General features: G+C 36.4%; 1 protein-coding gene across 2 annotated transcripts in view; it reads left to right on the top strand.

The window, feature by feature from the left end:
* The first annotated feature begins 207 nt into the window (after positions 1 to 207).
* LOC147068959 (putative phospholipid-transporting ATPase IIA) overlaps positions 208 to 19,820 on the top strand; it is a 35,710-nt gene continuing 16,097 nt past the window's right edge. For both annotated transcript variants that reach the window (XM_085951187.1, XM_085951188.1), the window contains exons 1-12: positions 208 to 369; positions 1,310 to 1,424; positions 3,038 to 3,240; positions 4,211 to 4,441; positions 6,674 to 6,894; positions 12,613 to 12,820; positions 13,318 to 13,540; positions 14,426 to 14,669; positions 14,916 to 15,031; positions 17,016 to 17,153; positions 18,096 to 18,272; positions 19,307 to 19,477. In XM_085951187.1, coding sequence (XP_085807313.1) covers positions 317 to 369; positions 1,310 to 1,424; positions 3,038 to 3,240; positions 4,211 to 4,441; positions 6,674 to 6,894; positions 12,613 to 12,820; positions 13,318 to 13,540; positions 14,426 to 14,669; positions 14,916 to 15,031; positions 17,016 to 17,153; positions 18,096 to 18,272; positions 19,307 to 19,477 — 2,100 coding nt within the window. In that variant the 5' untranslated portion in view covers positions 208 to 316. The remainder of the gene's footprint in view (positions 370 to 1,309; positions 1,425 to 3,037; positions 3,241 to 4,210; positions 4,442 to 6,673; positions 6,895 to 12,612; positions 12,821 to 13,317; positions 13,541 to 14,425; positions 14,670 to 14,915; positions 15,032 to 17,015; positions 17,154 to 18,095; positions 18,273 to 19,306; positions 19,478 to 19,820) is intronic.

Genomic DNA, 19,820 nt, shown 5'->3' with positions numbered 1-19,820 from the left:
ATTTTAATTCCGCGAAAAATATTAAATACTATAATTTAATGCCAAATATACCAAAATAGTATAATTTTAAAGGATTCAAGATGAAAAATGGTCCTGTACAATATATTTTTCAGAAATACTATAACTTTTACGTCTTTGTACTATAATTAGCATAGAAAAAGATGGCAACACTGGTTGGTGAACTATCTATGGTTGCGTTGCGCGTTTATCACAGCTGACGTTTGATCATCGTTTGATGTTTGATGCCAATTATTCAATCTTATTGTTTGTTGTTTTTCGGATTATGAATTTGAAGATTTAATAAAGTTTCAAGACAATGGAGACCGATCCACTAATACCGAGGCCAAGAGGAAAGTCGACTTGGTTGTGGTAATTATTTTCCATGTTGAATAATAAATATTTAGAAATTATTTTATTGTTTATCAGCATAATCAACGTATGACAATGATGATAACACGAATGACATTTTGTTTGACTTACAATAATAATTTTCAGATAATGTACTATTGATATTTGAAGCGAAGCAAACACAGGAAATATCACGATAATATTATATATTATTAACATTGCGAAATAAAAGTATGTAATGCAGCAATGAATTCGGGCATCTTATCTTGTCATTTCGAAATTAAGTGAGACAAAGAAAAAAATGTAGTTATGGTTCTTCTCTAGGCATATGAACGTACTCGAAGAATCCTGATAATATCAATAATATGTTAGGCGGTAACCAGACAAAACAGAACGGTGATAAAACAGAACAGCGGTAAACAGAACTATGAAAATTCAGAACAGGGGAAAAATACAACATTTTAAGTAATTCAAGCGTATTCAAGATTGCTGAAAAAGACTATCATTGGCCAAATAACTAAATACAATCGAACTTGGTTATTACGATCACGGAAATAGCGAGATCTCGGATGTAATGAGTAAACATTCGTTGACATTTTAGTTTATGATTTTCTCAATACATTTATTCACTTTTATAACGAGCTACTTCTCGGGTATACCGAGCAAAACTGTTGATGTGTCAATCGTATAGCATATCTTCACCGTTCAGACAAAAGTCACCAACCCAAAAAACATCATTTTGTGATATCGCAATTTGAAAGTTTCGAAACGATCTTCAGCCATGAAGCCATGGCGAAGAAGAAAAAGAAGTTCACCTAAATCATTGGTTTTTTTTTCGTTCCTGGGGTGGTCCATACTCAAACCCCTCCCCTTGCGGAGGCGCCTGTGGCAGTCTTCTTGTATTACGCGAATATTCAAATCATACATATTGTCTCTTACACTGCTGATATTGTACTTTCAGGTTGAAATGCTGTATTTGGCCATATTTTGGACGGAAGAGAAAACTAAGTCCTCGTGTAATTAAGCTTGGCCAACTCTCGGATGAGATGTATCCTCCGAATAAAATCAGAAATCAGGTAAAATAATAATTATTATCATTAGACATCTATGGTCTTTGATCGATTCCTAAGGCTAGCCAAAATGAATGACAAACAGCATCTGCATAATATCGTTGATGCTATAGATAGTGATTGCAATACCGAATGAAAATACCAATACCGGTATTCGTAAAATTTCTTATGTAAAAAACAGAACTTTAAAATATTATGTAGTATTTTATAGCAAAAATAATTAAATAGGTAAGTACATAATATTATGTTAGGTTAAGGAAAGATATGGTAGAGATGCTGATATTTGCCCTATTAAACCATTTATATTCATTAATACATTTTGTTTCCACTTTCAATAAAGAATAAATTAAAATTCGGTATATACCGGTATTTCAGTATCGAAAAATACTGGGATACCAGTTTTGAAATACCGATATTGCAATCCCTAGCTGTAGATGCTGAGCATTCTCAGAAATAATCGACAGTGATAAGTAATAATATTCCTTTTATGCAAGCATGCAAAAAAGGTATGGGAAAACTGCAAACAAACAACCAAAAATCCAATGTGCATATATTGCCAAGATAAACATATATATCAGACGTATATAATATATACGTCTGTTATATATTATATTAGATTCATAAGTTCCATAGAAGAGGATGTCCATTAAAAGTGGCACCATCTCTTGGAGTGACAATGCATTTTGACTATGTGTGCCCCCAGAACTCAAAAAAGTATTTATTTCATAATTTTAAAATTGAGATTGTGGCAAAACTAAATAAAATACGGTATTTCAAGCCAGATAAAGCTTATTGCAATGATAATAGTATAAGTAGGTGGTAATTTCTTGCACCCACGATGGCCTCGGGACATAAGCGTCGGCCTATATCGTCGTGGGTCCCAGGTTCGAATCCTGGGTCTGGGAAAATTCGCAAATTGTTAACCCTTCACTGCATGATTTTTTTTTTTGAAAAATTTTATTTTTTCTTAAGTGTCAAAATGCCTTGTGAATGAAGGAAAAATAATATTTTTTTTTTTTCGAAAATTTCATTAAATTTTGTATGTTACTGTGTGGTATCGCAGATTAACGACATTAGGAAATCTTTCATTTCAGTATGACAAAATACAAAACCAAATGATAACAATCATAAAAAACTAATGTACACACCTTATTTGATGTGTAGATTCTTTTATTTAACCAATTTCAATCTTCTGTACATTTTTTTTTATTTAGTTACAAATGCGGATTTTTGCGTACAAACGAATTCGTCAACTGTCAAAGCAGAAATGCATAGACTATAATGCAGAAATGCTTTATTTCTTGAAATGTCTAAACAAAATCGGTGAAGTAGGATGTTTATGGTAAAACAGTTTACTAGGCATCGAAAAAGGATATTATTTGATGATTTACACAGATGGCATTGGCTATATCGAAATAGTTTGAAATGTTGCAAATTTGCGACACTATGCAGTAAAGGGTTAATACAAACCTCCACTCTGGAGGCCCATATTATCTTATTAGGATCGGACTTGGTCGAACAATCACTTCCTTCCTTCTCGAAAATTATTGCACGAACTGAAACTGCTTCTAAGTAATTTTTTTCTTATATGTCACTTGCCCCCTCTATTCTCTTTTCAGAAATACAGTACAATTACATTCCTGCCGTTGGTATTGTTCCAACAATTCAGATTCTTTCTGAATTTCTACTTTCTCGCCATGGCATTGAGTCAGTTCATCCCGGAGATAAGAATCGGTTACTTGTACACGTACTGGGGTCCTCTATGTTTCGTCATATCCATCACAGTTTTCCGAGAGGCCATGGATGACATCGGAAGATACAGGTATCGTCTTGCAACTTCATTTATCTACAACATTGTTACCATATTGGCCGTATTATAGATCCAACTCATGGTCATATACATATGCATCCAAATGACGCTTGAAAGGGAAGAGCTTTTTAAGTCGGTCCGTTCCTCAGTTGGACTGGTTGTCCAATACGACTTGGTATTTACAAAAGAATATTGTTAAACTTTCAAAAAGTTTGCGGCATATTAATCTTATTTACAGATTAAATCAGCATAAGAATCGTACAATCACTGCACGCCAACCAAGGTCATGAAAAGTTGTTCCTGGGACACTCAGTACAACTTTGAAGAACGAGTAATGTTCATTATGCCACGGTATATGCTCATGTATAGAGATCGAAAAGTTTAACGTGAGGCCTGGTGGCGGCTCTCGTGTCGTATCTTGTCTATGGTTTTCGATTTCGAAGTATTGTAAGTACTGAAACGCGAGAGGAGAGGATCTAGTTCTTCAAGCCGCCGCCCATCACCGTAAACTTTTCGCACTTCTCCGTGTGTGGAGACGTGGCGGGTGGTGGAGAGAAAAGCAAGTTGAAATAAAAAAAAAATTGCAAAAAAAAATCAGAGATTGTATAACTGAAGTAGATGAGCGATAAATGTTCATTACACCACGGTATACGCCTGCATAGTGGGTGTGGAGACGTGATGGGTGGTGGTGGGAAAAGTAAGTTGAGATAAATAAATTCATTGCAAAAAAAATACCCAGATCACTTAATTAAGGTAGGTGTCGACATATTTAATAGTCCTCTCTTAAAATTCGTTTACTCAAAGGTAATGAATGGACTGCGGCCGTTTTGCTTTTTTAATCAAAATGGGTCTATCGGCACTTATGTATACTTTATGTGAAACTTATTTTAACTTACGAAAAATATGGAGTTTTAAAAATCAACTGAGTTATGTTTAATTAGGGTTTTGATTGTAAAATTAGTCAACTTTCTGTCATCTACAGACGTGATAGGCTAGTCAACAACCAGCAGTACGATCGGTTGATTCTGGAAGGGGCCGATAGAGGCAAAACGGAACGTGTGGCTGCCAGCGCTCTAAGGGTTGGAGATGTGGTCCACTTGCATCGAAGGCAGCGTGCCCCGGCTGATTTACTACTGTTGAGGGCCTCTGACGCATCCGGTACTGTGTTTGTCGCCACTGACCAGCTGGATGGAGAGACAGATTGGAAAGTCAGGTAATTAACTAAAATTTTAAGACTTTGCTTTAAAATACCTTTTAGATATTTTAGATTCATAGACAGAATTTGAAGCACTTAGAAGATGTAGTTATTTACAATAATTCACATGAATTATAGATAGATTTATACCTTAATGGAGAAGAGCACTCATCTACACAGTGAAAGATGTGAATTGCACTCGGTCCAATTTTTCGAAAGTTGGAACTGAAACTTTTTTTACATATAGTGAATCTGGCTGATGTGTAGCGAAAAATACCGACAGTTGGCCACTATAGGCCACTTAGCCAAACATCAAGTTTTCATTTGACAGTCAAGCGCGCTAGTAAATGTACCATTGAAGTCAAGGCAACTGTAAAAAAAATTAAGAACACTTCTTATATACAATATTACTTGATAAGTGGACAAAGGTCGATCAGGTGGATGGGGTGGATGATGTGGAGGTGAAGCAGTGTTGCCAACCGTACTATAATTATAGTACAATACTATAATTTTGATTCTGCAAAAAATGTAAAATACTATAAATTTACACCAAATATGCCAAAATATTATAATTTTAAAGGATTCGAGCCGAAAAATGTTCCTGTACTATATTTTTTACAGAAATACTATAATTTTAACCCCTTTGTAATATAATCAGCATAGGAAAATAAGACAACACTGAGGTGAAGGATGGTGGTTTTCAGCAGTGATGTACAAACCGCGGCCCAAAGTGGCATTTGTTGCACATTACCAAATTTTTCATTTAATTCGACAAAATTGTAATTTCCTATATAACCGCATTGCTGCTGTGTGCGTTGAGTAACCAAGGTGATAACTACTTACTAATCTCAGTGCGGTAGATTCAACTGGTGGTGTGAACACTGAATAAAGCTGAAGGACCGCGTTCGGAGACGTGTCCGGAAATTTGTACATATGCAGTTCGCCGTATCATACTTCACCGTGAAATGTTGTATTGGAAATATTTGGTCATATATTAACACATTCGCGGACATATATTAGCTCATACATGTTATACGACACATTATTATATGACACATATTAAAATTAAAATTTTTTAAATTTTCGATTTAGATAATATAGAAATGAGTATGTCTGAAGCTACGACACAATCTACTGGAAATATGTTCGCAACGTGACACAAGTAGATAGGGAACATTGTGTTTTAATCCAAAATACGACTTCTATACACGTTGTGTCGTATTACGTTCCACAGTACAGGACGTTCTGTCATATCACACTTTAAAAAAAACGACGTCTATAGACGACCGTCCGGCCTCGTTGATTCCTATACTGCCCTTCTAAGGAAGAAGGCAGTAACTCGCAAAATTTGTGAAATTGAGTTATGAATGCCATCCGTTAGGTATTTTTGAAAGATATATATTCTGTTCACTTTAAAATCAGTATTATCACTAAAATACCGTTAAAATCCTTAGTGAAAAAATTAACATCTTCTAAAATAATACATTTTTTTTAGCAAAAGGGCAGTAATTGCACCTATTCATTGCAGTTACTGCTTGTTTATTATTACTTTGTTTGTATTTTAACATCCTACTAATAAAAATTACCACCGTTTTTTATTAATTCACAGTACTAAAGTTTGAGAAAAAACACATTATGTCATTTATCTCGAAAGTGTGTGAGTCAGTTACTGCTTCTTCCTAAGAAGGGCAGTATAGTACTGAGATAAAATTCATGCCTAAATAAAACACGGTTCTTGTCGGTTTACTGGAAGCCAGCGGCAAACAAATTTTGAAAATAGCCAATATACTGGATTCTTTGTTAGGTTAGGTTAGGTTTTCATTTTTGAATTCATGAATTTTGCCAAAATCGGTTATGAAAACTGGCATGGTTCCTGCCTGGCTTCCTGTTAACTGACTTGTACCTAAAACACTTACAAAATATATAGTAAAAACTACCGAAGTACAAGGGAAAGACAGTAGAAAATAGATATATAATTAAATTAGAAATACAGAACAATGCGTAATTTTTTCCATCTCGGTACTATAGAGATGACTGTCATCTCTTTCCGATAAGAAAACTTACGGCGAACTGTGCTACGGTGAAATGTAATACGTACAATTTACATGTAACCATTTCGAGTTTGTATGAAATTTAGCGGTTCTAGTGTTTCTTGTCATCGTCCGTCTTTTTGGATATGACATATTGCCAATTATGTATGTTTATTTTGATAGAAAACGTGAAACAACATGCCCATTATTTGATTTTCAGGGTGGCGGTTCCTCACAGCCAGAAATGCCCTTCGGAACGCGAGTTGCTGAACATTAACATCACCGTGTTCGCAGAGAAACCTCAGCCGGATATTCACTCGTTCATTGGCACGTGGACCGGCCACGCCACCGACCATTGTGTAGAGCTCGATGTGCAGAACACCATTTGGTCTGGCTGCGTCTTAGAGTCCACTCATGCTACAGGAATGATCCTTTATACCGGTAAATCACCTTATTTTTATTGTTAATTAAACTCATTCTTCAATACATAACAGATGTGCAGACCGACAACCTCAATCAATCTCAATAAAATGTCTGGGCATGTGATGCTGACGCTGGCTCACACAGTTCTTTATTTTGTTACTTAAAATGATACATAAAAAATAATTTAAAAATTACCAATCATTAACGTCATGCATTTCAATAAATAAAATTATGTTAATATTTAGACAGGCATTGCCTTTTTTATCAGACAAATTTTAAACTTCGCAAGATTTTCGTTATGTTATGGCCCCCTCCCCCCATTGCCCCACTTTGTATCAGAATCTTTTACCCCCCTGCTGTGTTGTCAACTGTCATTCACAAAAATAAGTGTCTAGAAACTATCATTTCAAAAAAATATTATTAATAACATAGTTTTTCTTTGTACAATTTCTTGCATTTTATGGCCTGACCGTCATAAAGTCATAAACCAAAACTGGTTTCAAAGGCTTGATCTATGGCGACTGGCTTTTGCATTTCTATCTTATTAATATATCGTCTATTCAATTCAGAACTATCCTAAACGCCAAATCATAAAATGTGCAGGAGAGCGATATTTAGAAATTACGAACATATAATTCGATTTTAATTCTGTAATATCGAAATATTACAAAAACAAAATTGTGTTTTAAATTACAATTAATTTTGGAGAATTATTTCCAATTTCAAATTTATGAAAAATTCAATACATTGGCAAGTAATGGCGCTTAGGATATTTAAGAAGTGGCATGAAAATAATTGTTTCTTAAATTCAATATAATCCCATGCATTTAGGATAGTACAGAAGTGACAGTTTTCATTTTATCGCGATAATTTTAACTTCTAAACAAGACCAATTCTGCAGCAGGCTGTGTTAATGTGTTTTTTTAAATATTAAGTGATATTAAAACAATTAAATATTTAAGAAACCGTTTATTTCACGAAAAACAAAATAAATTATGGACATAAAATTGACATGCATGTTAGAAATGTTGACAGATATAACATCAACCATTCGGTCAAACTATTATTTTTAATTTTTTATGAAAATTGTATGGCCCGTGATTCACAGGCTCTTTTTGTTCTGATATCGGCAATTCCGATTCATATAATTTTTCAGGATTGATTTCTGCATCTGGTACACTGTAACAGGTACGGGTTGTTTTAAAGACTTACGGCAGTATCTGTACAGGTTAATTAATACTTTTAAATTTATCATTATACTTTCCTTGACAAAGATGTGTCTTGGCTCTGCTTTTCAACCAGATTATCTTAGTTCCATCCATTACGATGGTGCTATTTTTAAAAACCTTTTTGCGTGACTGAAGATAAATTTAAAAAATCTGCCCACCCCATTTCTTCAATTTTATAAGGGGCTCCAGTTCGTCCTGCTAAGCGGACCGCAGCATATCACACTGCCGGCACGTAGATGGGGGTCTCTCGATGGCGGAGTAGGTATACTGAATCGCATTCCATTTCGGAATGGCCTGACTTCATTGATTACTTACATGTAAAATATTTTTTGGAGAGGCTAAAGACATGAAATTCCCATATATTGAATACGATTTCGTCCAGCTGCTGTGTCAGAGTATAAAACAACTTATTTGGTTGTAGTCGGCCAATTGCTAAAAAACTTCTTCATGCAGCTCGCCGTTTCTGCTGATCCCTTCTTGCCATCAACTTCGCTCTACGTACGAGGGTGGGTCAATAAGTCCTTAGAAAAGCCGACAGGTGGCGCGACTAGTACTGTAAGCGGTTTGTTTTCATGCAGCGGCACTACCGATTCAGTATGCTGCGAAGTTTCAATCAGATTGGTCGGGTTGTTGTGTGTTTCTCGTACATTTAAAAAAAAAATTTGCTTGTGGAAAATGGAAAAATGAAAAATGGAGAAAATTGAGTTTAGAGCTGTTATTAAACATTTTAATATAAAAGGGTTAACAGCAAAGGAAATAAAAAATGAGTTGGATTTAGTTCAAGGCATATCTGCTCCTTCACTTGCAACTATTTATAACTGGTTAAATGAATTTAAACGTGGTCGTACATCAACAAAGGATGAACCACGCTCAGGACGTCCTGTAGAGGTGACTACACCAGAAATGATCAATAAAATCCACGAAATGGTGTTAAGTGACCGAAGATTAAAGTTGAGTGAGATAATTGAGGTTACAGGGATCTCAAAAGGTAGCGTCATTTCTATTTTACATGACAAATTGGGCATGAAAAATATTTCTGCAAGATGGGTGCCGCGTTTGCTCACAGTCGACAATAAACGCAATAGGGTGGTGGCCTCTAAAGCCCTGTTGTCGCTCATGCAACGCAATCCGGATGAATTTTTTCATCGCTTTGTGACTGTAGATGAAACATGGATACACCACTATACTCCCGAGACGAAAGAACAGTCAAAGCAGTGGATTGCGAAGGCAAACCATGTCCAAAGAAGGCGAAAACCGTAAAATCAGCTGGTAAGGTTATGGCTACTGTATTTTGGGATGCACGTGAAATTATTTTCGTTGACTATTTGGAAAAAGGAAAAACAATAACAGGGGATTATTATGCATCTTTACTGGACCAGCTAAAAAACAAAATTGAAGAAAAACGGCCTCATTTAAACAGGAAAAAAATCCTCTTTCATCAGGACAATGCCCGTGTTCACACATGTTTACGATCAATGGCTAAAATTGAAGAATTGAAGTTCGAATTGGTCGACCACCCACCGTATTCGCCAGATTTAGCCCCCCCCAGTGACTTTTTCCTTTTCCCAAACTTAAAAAAATGGCTAAGTGGACAACGTTTTTTTTCAAATGAAGAAGTCATCGATCGGACAAATGCTTATTTTGAGGACCTTCCGAAAATTTATTTTTCTGACGGTTTAAAAAAAATTGAGAAACGTCTAACCAAGTGTATTGAGCTCCAAGGAGATTATGTTGAGAAATAAAAAAAAAATACAAAAATAAAAACTGTTTTAATTCTTTTTTCTAAGGAATTATTGACCCACCCTCGTATAACAAACAACCTCCTTATCTTTTAAGTTGTAAAATGTGAAATTAATTACTTATAGTTTTCTTTTGCTGTCCAGTTTGCCCACTTTGAGGTTTGATGTTAATAGCACATTTTCCATATTCAAACACCATGCTGCTCGAGTCATCGGAAGAAAACATTTTTCTTTGTCTTCTTGCTTGTGTTTTCGAGCAGTATCTTTTCTGGGCAAGTTACATCTTATTCGGTTTTTGCTGTTGCTCGGTCACTTTCATTCATGTTTGTGAAAGTTTTGCATCTATCGCACTGATCCTTTTTAGGAAGATGGAAACCATAGTTGTAGTTTCTATTGAAAAAAATCCGATACATTCTCAGTTTTTATGGCTGTACGCCCTTTTCTTCACGAAACTTTTTGTAATCGTCATACAAGTTATTAATGGATAAACCAGCTGGAAGATACAATCTTTTTGTAATCAATACGTTGACCTCCAGTAATGAGACTTAACGACGGGTAAGCTTTCGATGTGTTCTCTAATCAGTTGCTTTGTGGCACCGGATTCGACTTTCTCGGTCGTTTTCATTCCACGCTGATCTGGTTCCATAACTCCATTATATACCTTTTCAAAAACGGTCTTTATCATTTCGAGGGCTTAGTGTCAAACAACACTATCTACAAAAGTGCAACTTTACAGGAGAGCCAAAAATCGTTATTTTAGATTCTTGTAACTCAACAAGGGAGATGTTTATTTAAAACCTAATGTTAATATTTTATAATTTATTTTGTATTGTACATTTATCTTGCTTATGATGATGTTACAATGTATAGGGATAGTTTTTAAAAAATATGAAAACAAGGGTAAATTATGTAGTTAGCGTTAAAATTTACTGACGATTTAATAAGAAATTAGAAAAGATTGACATAACGTTGTTTGACTATCATGTAGCCATAAATGTAAAATAATGTTATCTCAAAAAAAAAAAAAAAACACTTTTTTGTAGATAACGTTGTCTGACTTTAAGCCCTCGATTTGTTCTGATATCGATAAAGTTTTGGTGAAAAATTTTCGACAGACTTGAATTTTATTTTCAATATGTGCAGACTACCTTTTATTCTTTTCTGCCTTTCTATGACGATCTACACCGGTTTTATCCGTGTGATTTAATATCCAATATTTCTTGTTTGTTGTCAGCAGTGCTTCAGTATTCTTGATATACCATTTTAATTTCAGCATTGGGCACTTACAGTCTGGTGCCTTCAACTCTCTTTTTTTCTATGTATTTTCCCAAATGTATCATCAAAGAACTGTTGATGAGAATTGTACGGCTTCTTTATTTTATTTTTCACCCATTCTTGATGATTATTTTTCCTTTTTCTTGTTAGAAGATAGACAATAAAACTTAATACCCGCAATACAGTTGCAAATTTCACGTGCAATACTATTATGTTTCAAGACTATCTTAGGGGTTTAGAATACTTTTGAACGATGAATTATTAGTGTTTGGCATTTAGGATAAAATATAATTATTGAATAACTAAGAAAATACTACTTTATTTGCATTTGATTTTATACAGAAATGTAGGATATTTCATAGAGAATCGATTGATGTAAAAAAACGTATTTCGAAATATTGGCGTTTAGGATAGTTCAGAATTGAATAGACGATATTCTGTGCTCCCCTATTTGTTCAAATACAATGTTATTGAAAATGATTGATTTAAGTATCAAAAAGTTTGTATTTTCTTCGTTTTATGATGTCATATTCTCTATAACCCTTCTATTCCCGTTGTCATAAATCATTATACTATATCAGACCGCTCTCCCATTAAGCTGTGATCTTCTCTTCTTCCACGGCGCTACATCCCGGGGTGGGATTTGGCCTCCTCCACAACCGCTCTCCACTCACTCCGGTTTCTCGCCACACTTCTCCAGTTACCGGGTCTTCCTATATGAAGCCAGTCCATTTCTACGGCGTCAGCCCATCTCCTTCTTGGACGGCTTATAGTTATTATATTAAGCTGTGATATCAGATATAAATGACCCCTTTTGAGTGACTCATGAATACCGAGCCGAATCAACAGGCGGCTTGTGCAGGCAGACAAATTCAAATGGTAGCCTGCAACCGCTTGTGTGCATACAATGATAGAGCACCCTTCTGTCGAAGATATATGTGACTTTCGATATTACAGTAGAACCTCGATATAACGAACAATATATATGGTCAAATCTTAAAATTGTTAAAAACACCCTGTTAATGTTGTACATGTTTAATACTTTGGACGCGGAAGACGCACACGGCGCGTAATGACCAGGCGGCCGATCGATGTAATTAACGTGCATTTTAAAGGGGGCAATTAAAATCTCATCTATTCAGCAGCGAATGCGTTAAATTCAAATGTCTAATAACATTTATTGACTATTCGTTAGATAATTTTCGCATTAATAAGCAGTAATTAACACATTTTCATAATTTTAGAGAATTGAATATAAAAAAAAACAGCAGACTTTAAAAGTGCAAACAAAACTAGATTCTTTTTTCAAAGCAGGATTACCGAAAGCAAGTGCATCAACACCGAACATTAACGTCACTCCACAATGGATATATCATCCGAAGTGTGTTTTTATATAATGGACTTTCGGCTTTAACGGACACCCCCTCACCCATATTAGTTCGTTATATGGAGGTTCTGCTGTAAAATTATTTATGCGAAATGAAAAATTTCAGGTTCCGAAACTCGGAGTGTGATGAATAACTCGATGCCCCGCTCAAAGGTTGGTCAGCTGGATCTGAAGGTGAACAATATGACAAAGGTTCTCTTTGTCTCCGTCCTCCTGCTGTCTCTTGTGATGATAACGCTGAAGGGATTCTCCGGGCCGTGGCTACGATACCTGTGTCGGTTCATACTGCTCTTCTCTTACATTATCCCTATCAGGTTAGTAATCATTGCACTAAGTAAATCCATCCAAAGTCTATCAATGGAGAAGGTGTCTTGAGATCGGACTACGAGCTACTAATGACCGTTGTATATTAGGCGGCTCTCGTGGTGCAGTGCGTTAGGCGCTGGCCTTTCTTCTGCACTGGGTCCAATCCCAGTGAGGTGATGCCAGTGTGGCTCAAATCTTGGGTGTTTGTTTGTGATTGTTCAAAATTATTAACAACCACCTTGTATGAAAAAGCAAGGACATGGTTATTAATAATTACAGCAACAAAAAAACTGTCATATATTTGACATACAAAATACGAAAACAGCTACCGGTGGATGGAGTTGTTGGAATAAGCCAGGGCCCACCCCATATTGTCGCAGCAATTAGTAGCAGCATACATTGGTACCACATCTTGCATCACCGATACGTGTATTTTCTATTTACCTGGCGAGTAGATTTACGCTGATAATTATCATATTTCAGTATTGATTTTCTTTTGTTTCAGTCTTCGAGTAAATTTGGAAGTCGGTAAGAGCTTCTATGCGTGGTCGATTAAGAAAGACAAGAAGATTGAAGGCACTGTCATGCGATCCACTACCATTCCTGAAGAAATGGGAAGGGTGTCGTACCTGCTCACTGATAAGACTGGAACGGTCACCAAGAATGAGATGGTTTTTAAGAAGTTGAGCCTCGCCAATGCGTCATATGATGAGAACAATTTTGATAAGGTAATTATTCTGTTGTGATATATTACATATATCGACTGTTTAATCTGCAAACCAGCCAACTGCACTTTTGACCGAAAATGAAATTTTGATGGCATTTTGTTATAAAGCATGTTTTCTATGCTCACACAAAATTTCAAACTCCTAAATCTATAAATAAATGCGTTATCGTTCTGAATTTTCTGAACTTGCATGACATGCACTTGCACAGTAGAACGATAGTGGTGAACCTGCCAGAAATAATATGAACTACGCTGCGCAGAGCATTTTTGATGTTTACCAATTTTCACAAGCCATCAAATACATACCACCATACAATGACAACAACGCGTCTCGCATACGCTCGAAGAATGAGATTGGTGAGACAGTCAGCACTATTACTAAACAGTTATTATCGCGATAGTTTAATTTACACACTATTAGTGCCAGTAATTCTACAATCCTATCATCCTACATGCTATCTGTCCGCCAAGACTAAGCTAACAAATTTTGTAAATTAAATACCATAATTTTTAGTTAGTTTCTTATTCATAGGAGGTACGTTTGCACATGTTCTTTCACGATAGTCTTTCCATCATTGTGTGGCTGATTTCGGCATAATTGAATCAGTATAATTGGATAGTCAACAAGAAACATTATTTAGTTTTACTAGTGCCTGAGTACATCATACACGGGTCAGTCCTAATGTGAATTGCATTTCACAACGTCGGGAATTTCTGACAGTATTCAGGAGTCGTGACATATATGGACTTAAATATATGATATACTTAAATATATGGATGTAAATGGTAGAGTTCATAGTGATGTTTTTCTCAACGCATCAACTGTAAAATGTTTTACTTCAAAATAAAAATATTTAAAGATACTTCATTTATCTGTTCTATGTAGGTGCAAACTTTACTAACCCAACACGTTACAAAAGAATCGCAATCCGTTCCGATGACTCCGAGTGACAGCGTCATTGGCGTGAACTTCATGGGGGGATTCGTCGACGGCTTTGAATACCCGCCCGTGACTGCTCGTCAGATCTGGGATACTGTGCTAGCAATGGCCCTCTGTCATAACGTCACGCCCATGTACGACAAAGACTCCATAGACTTCTCAGGCACTTCTTCTTCATGGAATGACACAGGTGTGTTTTAAAGAGTCAGTCCAGGAATCGTGAATCATCAAAAGCAAATTAAATTTTCCAAACATTTTGTTTTTCCATTAAGCATTTTCAATCTGCCAACTCGGCATTATAATACAGCAGACTAATACAGTAGCGTGTTTTTTGGATTTGATGGCCGCTACCAACTAGCGAATAGTCATACTAAGAAAATATAAATAAATCTTTGTGTTCAAATTTAAATTTTGAAAATGACCTTTATATTTTCAGATACTGTCAGTTCTTTTATGTCGGAAAGTCGAGGAGGCGCTGTCCCTCAGCAACAGTTATGTGACTACCAGGCTGCGAGCCCCGACGAAGTCGCCCTCGTCAAATGGACTGACCATGTTAGCATTTACTTCCAGTTCTAATCATTGTATTAAGAATTAAGTCATATCTTTCAATTATTAAGAGTCTCTGGACCAAGGATATTGAACTGCTATAATAAAAGAGACTTAGAGCTGCCATTTTGATTTTATGGCTGCCAATAGAAGGAGAAAATAATGAATTTGTTACCAATACAACGACATACACCTACAAAAACATTATGTCATTTGTAGCTCCCTTAAAAACCACTACTCAATCACTAGACTATTTGTTTTTGGCTCAAAGTGTGCTGTAGGATGGGAGCGTTTGTCTGATAACATTTTACCATGTAAAACAATATTGGATACTTTTCCATGTGGCGCGAGTTTACAGTGAGCATGCGTGTGCTCTAGTGACGTTATGGTAATGTATTTCTAGCATAAAACACCTCTAATCTAGAGTTCTTTGTAAAAATATGTAAAATGACCTTGCCCCAGTAGTTTTTCTTTCTGTCCACCTTTATAGAAAAAGGTTTTTCTTCAACATCTTTGCCCTGTAAACGTATGTTTCAGCATTTCCAACCAAACGAATCAAACCGTTTCTAACTGGACTCAGATTTTGGACGGTTTGACAGAAATTTTGCGGGAACACGATTTCCGACAACAAATTAGTGTCGCCAGTAGTTAAAGTTAATTCAATAATTTATTTGTTTACACATTTATTGAAATGTCAACTTGTCATGAAATTTCAACCTGCTATAGCACATCGTCTAATTAGCGTACACAAACCGTATTGATCTATTTTAAATGTATAAATATTAAATATAATGCTTCATGAATAGGTAGCCACTTGGTTCGTTTATAAGATTTATATGACAAAGGTGTTTATAAATTACTTTTGCCCAAAGCTTCCAATATATCCGCATTATAAAATAAAATCGTTTTTAGGTTAGGTCCTGTTTAGACAGTTTAGAAGTGTGATGTTTCAGATCAAACGATTTCTGACAGGAATGGTCAGATGCTTGTTGGAACAGATAACCAAACATCAAATCTTAAACCATTTCCTGTTAATACCGAGAGTGATGAACTCACATGTAGGCTGGTAAGATCCTTCATTTAGCATTACTTCAGGTTTGGGAAGTGAGGACATCGAGGCACCTTTAGTATTGATAACACACATTTTTGATTTATGATTCTGCGCAGAATTGCAATTTATTTATACTAATTTATACAAGCATGGGCAAACATCGGTAATATAACATCATTTACATCTAAAGAGGTCTTAGATTAGCCACCGCACTGTCGTTATCTTTTTTGGGCTGATTTAATTATGTGCCTTGTGGTATTCACTATTTATTAAATTTCACAGACACTTGTTATTTATTAAGATCTCGCGTAGTAGGCGTCACACGGCAACGTATGTAGTTTATCAAGCGGGAGGTTTTATTTTTAACTTTGTATGGGAATAAATGCGGCAACTTTTTGAAAGGCCGATTCCCGGCGCACGATGCGACGTAGCGTCACATCGCAAGGGTACTTTTTCAACTGTCTTACAAAACTATTTTTTAAAGGGGATCTTACATTTGGTGAGATCTAGTCTGCTGAGGAGAGGGGCAAGAGGTGCGGGTTACTCGAGAGATTTTTGAGTCTCTCTCAATAGTCACTCCGCTGGTCAGTGTTCAAGGTTGCATGAAATTTCCAAGAAGGGGTCCAGGTACCTGGCCCTGTATGAATGACAGCCGTCAAGCGACGCGTTCGCTTGCGAAACATTTATCTGTGATAATATTTTGTAAGGTAGGGCTGTTCAACTTTTAGTTGGGGATATTCTAATGATGTTTTTAAATTTGTGGTTTGGTTTACTGATTTGGAATTTGAAACTTTTCGTGCTGGGGGTTTTGTTTGATAACACTGTTTACTCACTGCGCATGCTGTCAGATCCTAGTTGTCAAACCGTCCGAAACGTTTACTGAAACATACCTTACATACGTTTGTGAAATTGTAACTGAATGATCTCTCGTTTTTACAGATGGGCGTTTCTCTCTACCAAAGGGACCTTTCGAGTATATCTGTCAAAGTTCGGGCGACCAATGAGACTATGACATTCAACATCTTGCAGATGTTTCCCTTCACTAGTGAGACTAAATGCATGGGGATTATCGTGCAGGTAATTGAGTCGAATTGATTTACTGCTGACAGTTGACATAGTTATTGTCCGTTGATAGTTGTGTTCCGAAGATGGGTTTATAGTAGAGGTGGGAAAACTGGTCGATTTTGAAGACTAAGTATACTTACTACCAGTATAAAAAAATACCTAGTATCAAAACTTGTTCCAAAATACTTACTAGTATTTGGAATACTATATAGAGCACTTGGCGTGCGTATGCGACATAAGTCTCATACTCAACTGGAACCAAAACTTAACTCCATATTAATATTTGAAATATCGGCTTCAATAGAATCGCTAAAAATACACTGAACTAGGCTTTACGAAATGTGCCATTTATTATAAAATATTAAACACATTTTAAATTTATGAATTGTTTTTATGTTATGTTATAATATTCTTGAACATAAAATGAATAACAATGATTGTTTTATTTTAAACTGCTGTCACCTCACCATATTTCCAATATGCTGCTACAGAAAATTTATGACCTATTGTTCATACATAAGATGATGTCATTCACATGCATAGACTAATAAATTAAAATATAATTGCATTCAAGTGCTATCTCGCTCGCGCGCATTTAATGGCAATAGTATCGAAACCAACTAGCCAGCGACCCGCGAAGTTTTTTTTGGTTTAGTTTATTACAAGTTACAAGTTTATTGGGCCACACGTACTGAGTATGGGTAGTTTCATCTGATACTTGAGTACACAAACTGGTGACAGTATTTCCAACTCACCTCTAGTTTATAGCACGAAACAGAGTATATTGCTTTTATTGGATTATATAATGCAATGTAAAAATAAATTAAAACCAAGCATTTAAGTTTGAAACACAAGAACAATATTGTTTCTCACGAATATTGAATTGTGGACGTCAATATTTAGAAATAGACATTACATTTATCATAGTTCATTTGTAATGAAACCTGTTTTCAGGACATGGACACATCCGAGATAACGTACTACATAAAAGGTGCAGACGTCGTACTGTGTCCCCTGGTCGGGCCCCCTGATTGGCTGAAGCAGCAGACCAATCTGCTGGCCAACGAAGGACTGCGGACCCTCGTCTTTGCTAAGAGGCAACTCTCCATAGACGAATACGATGACTTTAAGGTATGATTTATCCAGTATATTTTTACAGTGTATTTTTTAATTAGTGTGTACTGTCCAACAAGAAGATTTAGGCAATAGCTGGAAGTCGCTGTCGTCGACTAAATAGGAGGAGCTTGTTAGTTCACAGTTTTAACATGTGGACAACTCGTCGCTCACCGGAAGGTGCTATAATCGAAGTGCGGTTAAAAATGGGAGGAGCTTGTTAGTTCACAGTTTTAACACGTAGCCAAGAAGATTTTTTTGTACAGTAGTAAGATCACTGATTATCCAAACTTACCACCAGTGGTCTGCATATGACCATATCCGCTCCTAAGTTCGAGTGTATGGACACAACACAGCGCCTGCAAGAATCTCTGTTGCTCGCAAGTCTTCTTGCATCTCTCAGGTTAAGCCAGCATCCCGCAGCTCCGCGTTTATAATTTGTAGATATTTGCCAGCACAATGGAATCTGCTTGGCTTGAAGGACAGGCAGGCCAGGTTTAAATTCGTTTTAGGTGTCCTTAGCATGTAGCCAAACCATGTCCAACGTCGCTTTTTCAGTCTCAATGCGATGAGAGGCTGCATGGTCTGTTCTCTTATCTCCGCATTACTCCTAAAGTCATACCACTGTACACCCAGTATCTTCAAAGCTCAGTATATAAACCTTCATATAGGAAAATTTGTAATACTGCTGTCACATTATTTCTGGATAAAAAATAATTGAAATTATTAATTAAATTGCCGCCTCGTAAATAGTAACAGATAAAGTGTTGTCAGGCTGAAACACATATTGTATTTTGTTCATTATATAAGAGATTTGTGGCAGAATTACTAGGGCTATTTCAAGGATTTCCACAGCTAAATCTTCTCCAATAGGAGTGACATTAAGTAAGCAGTCCGAAACATTACCTCCTCTGGTGCAGTATTGTCAACCATTGACAGTTGACACGATCCTACACTCACCCTAAAATACCTCCATGTTACACTGTATCAGTGTGATTCCCTGAAAATCGCAGCACTATGAGTTATGTTTGAATTTTGATTGTATTTTTCAGAACCAGTACAATGCTGCCTTGGGATCGTTGCACGGTAGATCGGAACGCGTGGAGCAATGTCTGGCATCTCTTCACCAAGGCTTGCAGCTTCTGGCCACCACGGGAGTTGAAGACCGCTTGGCTGACCGTGCTTCCATGACAATCGAGCTTCTCAGTAGGGCCGGAATTAGGGTATGTACGCAACAGGGTGTTTTTTTACACTGGGGTTCAAAGGATTGTCATGTTTTTGTAATATTATACTATTTATTTTAATGTATATAAGTGATCTAATTTCCCAAAAAACAATATACGTGGCTAACCATATAAATAGTTAAATATTATTACGATGCATCATCATCCGGGGTAAATCCTCTGTTAGATGAAGGTCTTCGCTAGCTCCCCCACTCCTCCCGGTCCTTAGTTCTTCGCTGCCACGTACATCCACTGAAAATTTATGAGGTCGTCTATCCAGTGCCCCTTGGGTTCCACTCTACGGCAGCATTTGTCCATCGGCTGTCCACTCGCTGAGCGACAT

The sequence above is a fragment of the Rhyacophila brunnea genome, unplaced genomic scaffold, assembly GCF_057557595.1.
Source record: "Rhyacophila brunnea isolate RB1 unplaced genomic scaffold, BYU_Rbru_1.0 scaffold_24, whole genome shotgun sequence".
NCBI classification, from domain to species: domain Eukaryota; kingdom Metazoa; phylum Arthropoda; class Insecta; order Trichoptera; family Rhyacophilidae; genus Rhyacophila; species Rhyacophila brunnea.
This window is presented reverse-complemented; position numbering and strand designations above follow the sequence as displayed.